General features: G+C 37.9%; 1 protein-coding gene, 1 long non-coding RNA gene and 1 pseudogene across 4 annotated transcripts; 1 reads left to right on the top strand and 2 right to left on the bottom strand.

Annotated features, from left to right (window-relative positions):
• LOC111491867 overlaps positions 1 to 101 on the bottom strand; it is a 1,980-nt pseudogene extending 1,879 nt beyond the window's left edge.
• Positions 102 to 1,255: 1,154 nt separating this feature from the next.
• Positions 1,256 to 3,885, bottom strand: LOC111491870. Of its 3 annotated transcripts, none has more exons than XR_002719778.1 (4): positions 3,305 to 3,885; positions 2,226 to 3,143; positions 2,099 to 2,140; positions 1,256 to 1,673 (listed from the first exon to the last, which is right to left on the bottom strand). It is a non-coding gene; the product is annotated as an uncharacterized LOC111491870 (long non-coding RNA). The 3 variants fall into 3 exon arrangements; XR_002719777.1 differs by having other exon boundaries at positions 1,256 to 2,140; positions 2,226 to 2,320; positions 2,782 to 3,143; XR_002719776.1 differs by having other exon boundaries at positions 1,256 to 2,140.
• A 2,154-nt stretch (positions 3,886 to 6,039) lies between these two features.
• On the top strand, positions 6,040 to 7,618 carry LOC111492312 (uncharacterized protein At4g06744-like). Its single transcript, XM_023141607.1, has 2 exons — positions 6,040 to 6,813; positions 6,977 to 7,618. Exons 1-2 carry the CDS (start codon positions 6,075 to 6,077, stop codon positions 7,537 to 7,539), a joined length of 1,302 nt encoding a protein of 433 aa, XP_022997375.1. The 5' UTR covers positions 6,040 to 6,074; the 3' UTR covers positions 7,540 to 7,618.
• The last annotated feature ends 68 nt before the right edge of the window (positions 7,619 to 7,686 follow it).

Raw genomic sequence — 7,686 nt, 5'->3', positions numbered from 1 at the left:
GGGGGGGGGGGGGGGGGGGGGGGGGGCAAGGGAGAGTCTTTATTGGTAAGAGTTCATGAGCCGAGGCTTTGTGCTTGTATCTGGTGACCGCCAAATCGCACGTAAAATTAGGAAAAATTTAGACTACTCTAACTCGATCTTACCCACGTCAGCATTTTTAAAAGGTAACACGTGACCGATTTTCATGTTGTGATTGGGCCAGTTGGCAAGAGGGTCCCCCTGATGATCCTCTACGAGCAGGTGTATTTGAGTGTTTGTGATATCTAAAATCTAAGCCATCTGATTAAATAATTATTATGGAATGAAAGACGTAATAATATGGGAATTATTAAATGTCTTTTTTTACTCCCAAACCCAGTTAACAAAAATGCCTTTTTTTTTTTTTTATAAATATATATATACTACTCCTATTAAATATAAAGTTAAAAAGTTAAACATAGGTATTTAGACAAAATTTAAAGGTTTAACCTTTTGTGATTTTTATTTCTATGGTGGGGGTGGTGGAGGAATGGTAGGAGAGCGGTGGGTGGAAGCATGGGAGTTCACTCGTTGCAGGGGCTAATTAAAGAGTGCTGCTTTATTGTACAAAAAGTTATGGGTTTTTTTTTTTTGGTTCTTCTTCTTGGGAAGAGGCAAAGGCCTTAAACATGCAGATACAGAGGGGAAGGAAGGAAAGGGCAGTAGGGTTCATTAAGTTGGAAGAAGCAAAGGCCTCAAACGTATAGAGAAATGAAAGGGAATGTAATTGAAGAACCTCACTGAAACGTTGCTGTCTCTTTGGTAATAGAAGGCTCAATCTACGAGAAGGGCATACAGAAATAGAATCAATGGAACTGTAACAACACAAGGTGGCGTTAAGGCGATAACAACACAAGGCAGCCACCACTTTGTCTGTGTATTCAACTCAGGCACGCAGCCTCGTATAGTAGTAGTCGTATGTCTCCCCCCAACTTTTTTTTATCAAAAATGCAAAACCCTTTATTTTTTTTTTTTTTTTTATGATCTTTAAAACCTTTATTTCAATTTCAACAAGACATTGCATATGGATGACATCACTTTGAATATTTGTATTAACTTGTTTATGTATTGAAGGTGAATAGTTGTATAATTTCACTACTAAAAACTGTTACGAAACAAAACTAAGGTTAAAATGAATAATTTCCATCTTAGAATGATATAATCGATATGGATGATCGGTTCTTAATAAGTGGTCGTAATCATTTGTTAGCTACCAAAAGTCTACGAAACACGATGATGAGAAATGAGTTGACAACCCATTCCTTTCCCTTCAGAATTATCATGACAATCCAGAACCAGTACAACAAAAACATCACATATATAAAGTTATGCGGGACTGCAATCCGGTGGAGATCACAGTCCAAACCTACAATAATTCCAGCTATCAATGTGCCCTCATAAGTCATATTCCAAAAGAAAAGAAAGGAAAACTAGGGATTTCTAGTAGTAAAATGATAATCTCGAAAAGGGTTGACATTGGTTCACCTATACTCACTACATACAATATTTAATCTTCAGTATGCCAAAGTCACAACTGCAAGTCGTCATCCTCTACTCTGTTTTCTTCTCTTTCTTTACATCCCTCTTCTGGTATACAATTATCCGACTCAAAATGGTACTGTGTGTCACAATGGAAAATGCCGATCCCAAGAGAACTTTGACAAGCTTTAAGGACCACGGTTTATCAAAATGAATAAATATCTAGGAAAATAACTTGAATGGATTATATTAACAACAAAAAAGAACGAGAGGTTACTCATAAAACCTGTGGGAGTAGGTTTTCAAAGACCTAGAGAGGACTGATGCAGCAGTGCATTTTTACAAACAGAAAAAGGGAGTGTTTGAATTTTTCCATCAAGTTTATATTTTTCAAGTAGTATAACCGATGACTACAAAGAAATGAGAATTTGTTAGTAAACTCGGAGAAAGTGTTCGAGCAAAGGCTGAACCTAGAAAAGACCAAAACTTCATGCATGAGACTGATTCTTGAATTCTTATAAGATGTTATCACTGAAACTACTACCCAAATAATAAAAGTGCGGAAAGGAAAAAATAAAAATAAATTTTAAAAAGAGGATACCACTGCTTGGTGCGTTTTCTTGTATGCTGGTGAAAACCCTCACTGCAAAAGAAAAATGGAATAAACCTTGATGTCTTCACGAGAAAACTAATGCAACCGACTAAATTTCATCAGGGAATCGTCTTACCCATAGAACCTCCAAAGTTCATCATGGATGTTAAAAGGCTAAGCTCCCAGAACTTTTGTTCATTACAGAGGATTACTTTTTTTTTTGAATGAGTACTTTCATGGAAGATATCAAAACAAAACAAAATACGGTTAAGACATGATATCATCAAACCAAAGAAAAGATTATTTATAAATGTTGGGAATGCAACTAAAATTCTATATTGGCTAGATAAGGGAGAGATCATGAGTACATAAGTGAGGAATGATAGCTTTGTTGGTACGAGGCCTATTGGGTTAATCCAAAAGGCAAAAAACCTATGCTCAAAAGGAAAGGTAAACTCTCACTTGAACGGTCATTGGTTAACATGACAACAGCTGGTTTCGTGATTACAAGGTTCAGTTTCGAACCACTTTCCTAATCTTTTGAAATGCAATTGGAGAAACTATGACAATGGTACAGATCGTCCAATATCATTTAATATTTTTTCCTGTCTTTTTTTTTTTTTTCTTCCTTCCCAAAGGGTAATTTAATTGAAAATTTGAAATCGTATAATAGAACCTTCAAATAAACTTACAGAAAAGTTCTTCCATATTTGAGGGATCCTCGAGAAGAGAAAAACTGCATGTTGAGATGGCTGAAAGGAAGTTTCCAAATTGGCAAAGATTTTAGTATAGAGCTATTACAGGAGAAAATTTTCAACACGTAAAGGTAAGTCCATGATTTTTCTTCATTTATTTACCTTCTTCGAGGAATGAACAAATACATTAGTGACAGACAGTAAAAATATCTAAAGAACAATTTACAAGAAATTGAGAAAGCTTAAAACATGGATTAAGCGATAAATCCTAAAAAAACAGTACGAGACTTGCGTAAAGAGCTTCAAAGAGAGCAGGATTAATCTGACCGGCTAGAACTGTTGGCGCTAGAGCACAATATCTGAGTGGGAGCGTGTTAAGGCAGTTACAAGTTTCTCCCTTCTTTTGCAAAAATTAATATATAAATAAAAACACAGGAGGATCTCAGTTGAAATGTTCTCATTATAGAAGCATGCGTCAAGAAAGAAGCAGAATCTGAACAGGTGAAAACAAATAGGATACAGTAACGCTCTGATCCACGTTTTCATACCAATAGGCTGAGAATAATAGTAGATAACGGCAACCATCGTAGGATGCATGCAAGAGAAATGGTAAAAATTATTCAGGCAGAAACGTTGAACAGGAAGAAAACAATAAATAAATAAATAAATAAATATTTGAATTTAAAGGAAGCGTGGGGATCTTCTCGGTGATTGATATAAGTTCAAGAGATTTATTTAGGACCTAATTAGACTTGGAACAGGTTGCAATTCTTAGCTACACCCAAAAAAGTTTGGGTATCAGATGCTTACTTATAACTGAACTAATTGAACCTAACAAAAATTATTAGCAAAATTGAGCCTAAAAAGTTTATTATCAAGCTTAAACATTAAAAAAATTATTATCAACCGCCACTTTACACAACACAAAAAGTGTTCACAAACATTTCACGGGGTCTTGAATTGCATTACACAGAATTAGAGGGCAAGCCGAACCTCGAGAACACAACCCAGGTGAACATTTATTACAAACGCTATGATTCCATCACATTTCCGTCGATAAAGTCAAAACAGATATGTTTATAGTCTAGAGAGGGAAGACAGAATAGCTTGCCTGAGGAAGTTTGACGGTGGTTGAAGCGGCGACAATGCAATAGCCGAGAAGCTTAGAGATGAGGGGTAGCAAGCAATCTTTCTCCGGGAACTTGCCGTGGTTTAGAGCTCCGAAAACACAGGTGAAATCCATTCCAAAAAACTCCATCTCCACCCGCGTTCTTCAGATTACAACGCTGAGAAAGTAAGACGTGGATGAATACAGGATCCTTGACTTGACGGACTTGTTTCTTCATGGGAATGAAATTTAGGCTACAAGACGGAATGTGGTCGATCTGATGATGGGCTTCGTGTTAAAAAAATAATGGGCCGCCGGTACACGAGCATGGGGGCCCAAATCTTTTCCCTTCTTATAACAATAATAATAATAATAATAATAATAAATCTGTTCTAATTTAAAATTTGATACCTGGATTCAGGCTTGTTGCATTTGGGACCTTTTCTTTTCTCTTCCTGTAGCACCAAAGTAAAGGCAATGGAACCTAAAGCAGTTAAAAGAAAAAGGTGCTCGGAATTGGGAATTAAAGTCCTGCTTCTACTTCCTCTTCCTGCCCCAATAATTCATGTACAAAAATACTATTCGGTGTTCCACTCGTTATGTAATGTGCTAACAATTTATCAAGAGTGAGTTTATATATTTTAAAACTGTTTTTCATACCACAAAATGGGTTGAAAATAATTAAACACCAATTTATAATAGTTTTTTTTTTTTTTTTATTTCAATGAAGAAAAGGGAAGTACACGTTGAGACTTGGCTTTGGTGGATGCGCCACAGTAAAGCAGATAAACCTTTAAAAAAAGGAGTACAGGAAATAAAAGCTAGGAGTTGAGTTTTTCTTTTTAGTTTCCTATTTTTAAAGACAGCAGAAAAACTAAAACGTGTTTCAGGATTAATTTTGATTTTATATTATCGTCCAAGTTAAAAGAGACCGACAATATATGTTTAAAAATGAAAATTTTAAAGAAACAACAATGATCCTCGTGTTGGTCCTACTCTTCTATAATTATATCAATTATTATGTTTTAGTTGTGTTGGTTATTTATTTATTAGTTAATTTAAATGAAATTTGGCTAATTTCTGTAGTGGTGGAATATAAGTCATGGAAAGGGCAAGACCGAAGACCTTTAAATGTAAAGATCACACATCTTTAGACGGGAGGAGCAATAATTGAAGACAGACCTTGGGAGTGGGGTTGAGCTTTTCCTTTATTCATACTGTTAAGGATATTTAGTAATAAATTATAGTTTACCATATATATTATATTTGATATTTTATTATAAGACAAATATCTAATATTTGTCTTATTATATCTTTCCATTTATTGTTATTTCTATTTATTACTATTTCCATATCCTTGTAATTTATTTGATTATAAATAAGATAACTTTCACACGATTTAAGTGTGGTGGATTAATCAAACATTCACACATACTACCCAAGGAACTTTTATCATCGTGAAATTACATTACGCAGGATGCGTCTCTTATAATTCGCTCTAAAAAAGAATTTCTAAGCATGGTGCTTTTAATTGGATAGCAACTCACATCTCCTGTACTGTAAAGCCTAATTAGCTATTGGGTTTATGAACCCTCCCTTGTGTATACATTTCTCTTCGTACACAAATAAAAAAATAAACAAGAAAACAAAAGGGCCGAGTATTCCTCGAAGTGAAAGTGAAAGTGAAAGTGAAGGTGGGTTGGTCGATGCAATGTCGTCGGGGGGCCATAGCACTCGGCTGTCTTTTTATCTGCCCCCAATACGGAGCAGGGTTAATGGAGCGTAAAGGAATTAAAAGGAAGAGCAGTTCAGGATTTGGGAATAAAAGTCTTGCTGAGCATGTTAGATCCTGACCCACCGATGTTTTTTCTTTTTCCAAATTAAATTCCTATAATAAAAGGAATGGGTTGATAGAAGAAAAGTATTTGTTAAAAAGTTGATAATGATTTCACCTTCCTCTCCATGCATTTTTATAATCATATTGTTAGGATAGGAGGCTGCAACCAAAGCCCCAAGCGATCAAACTATCTTTTTTTCTTTAATAAGAAAAGCTCCAAAAGAGGAAAAGAATTTCCACGTGGCGTCATACTATTGGGGGACTTTTGTTCTTACTATTATAAAATGGTGTAGCCTCAGCCTCCCCTTTCACACACCCCTCCTCTGTTTGTCTCGTTACAAAAAAATGTGGCCAAAGATTTTCACCATCCTTGTCGTTTTACAGTCCTCGTTCCTCCTGCATGGCCTTGCCCAAACAGGACCTCCACGCCCGAACCCCACCATCACGCGGATCCGGCCAAGACCGTCGCTGATCCCACCGGGCATCAAGCTAATGCCTCGCCGCCCGAATAACGACCCGGGACCTCTAGCCAACCGGGCCAGAATCCTGTTCATAACCCAAGAGCTCAAAAGAAACATCACTTACGACCCATTAGGGTACACCAAAACGTGGGTGGGCGACAATTACTGCCTCTTCAAAGGGTTCTTCTGCGACGTGGTTCCCGACCTCAACATCACTGGCCTATCCTCCATCGACTTCAGTGGCGCTAGATTTGGTGGCCCTTTCTTGAACTTCTATCGCTTCATTCGTAACCTGCCCGACATTGCCATCTTCCATGCTAATTCCAACAACTTCACTGGCGTTGTCAACCGCAATATTAACAAATTGCGGTTCCTGTATGAGCTCGATTTGAGCAACAACAAGTTCCTTGGTGGGTTCCCTGGCTATGTCCTTGGAGCTAATAAATTGGCGTTTCTGGACTTCCGTTTCAATACTTATAATGGTTCGGTTCCGTATCGGTTGTTCAACATCGATACCGACGTCCTTTTCATCAACAACAATGGCTTCGCCGGGAGGATCCCCCAAGCCACCTTCGGCAACACGCCCGCTCTGTATATCACACTTGCTGGCAACAAGTTTACAGGTCCTCCTCTAATTTTTAATATGAAAATCATTTTCTGATTGGTCCATAAATGCAATCTAAATTAATTCAAGTCTTTAAATTTTAATTTTGTGCCACGTAGCCTAAGAAATTTGAGAGAGAAATTACAGATTCTAATATAATTGATTCCTGTGGTTTTGAACAGGTCCAATCCCTCCAACCATCGGGCGAGCTTGGAGAACTCTTCGGGAGGTGCTGTTCTTAAGAAACAGGCTGTCGGGATGTCTGCCTTTCGAGATAGGATATCTGGTAAAAGCCACAGTGTTCGACGCCAACTCCAACATCTTGACAGGTCCAATCCCGCAGTCCTTGGGCTGCTTATTTAGCTTGGAGATTCTAAACTTAGCCAACAACCAGTTCTACGGAGCCATTCCCGAGTCCCTCTGCAGGCTTCCGGACGTCTACAACATCACTCTAAGCAACAACTACTTCACCCAAATCGGGCCACAGTGCCGAAAGTTAGTGACAGCGCAAAGACTCCACGTGCAAGGGAACTGCCTTCCGGGGTTCCGATTGCAAAAAACTGCAGCCCAATGCGCCGCGTTCTTCTCAAAGCCGAGGAGCTGCCCTCGAGCCAACACCTTCAACTATGTCCCCTGTACACTTCCTTCGGCGGCTGATAAGGTTGTGGTTACTTCTGTTGAGGATATGGTTCCTCCTTCACCCCGTTCGTATGCGGCGCTTGAAAGGCCTCACCCTCACCATTGATTAACTATTTTTCTTTACTTTCTTTGGTGCTCCAATAAAATTACGGTCACTAAGACTCGGGCTTCTGTTTGATGTTTCATTTTCTTGTCGGCTGCCATGCCTTTTTTTTTTTTTTTTTTTTTTTTTTTTTTTTTTTTTTTTTTTTTT

The sequence above is a fragment of the Cucurbita maxima genome, unplaced genomic scaffold (genome assembly GCF_002738345.1).
Source record: "Cucurbita maxima cultivar Rimu unplaced genomic scaffold, Cmax_1.0 Cma_Scf00017, whole genome shotgun sequence".
Taxonomy (NCBI): Eukaryota; Viridiplantae; Streptophyta; class Magnoliopsida; order Cucurbitales; family Cucurbitaceae; genus Cucurbita; species Cucurbita maxima.
The sequence above is the reverse complement of the archived record's forward strand: the minus strand, read 5'-3'. Positions and strand labels throughout refer to the sequence as shown.

Bases quoted from the DNA above. Each gene is read 5' to 3' on its own strand.
- LOC111492312 (XM_023141607.1), top strand. From the start codon at position 6,075: ATGTGGCCAAAGATTTTCACCATCCTTGTCGTTTTACAGTCCTCGTTC. The intron at 6,814-6,976 runs GTCCTCCTCTAA...GGTTTTGAACAG, and splicing joins TGCTGGCAACAAGTTTACAG to GTCCAATCCCTCCAACCATC.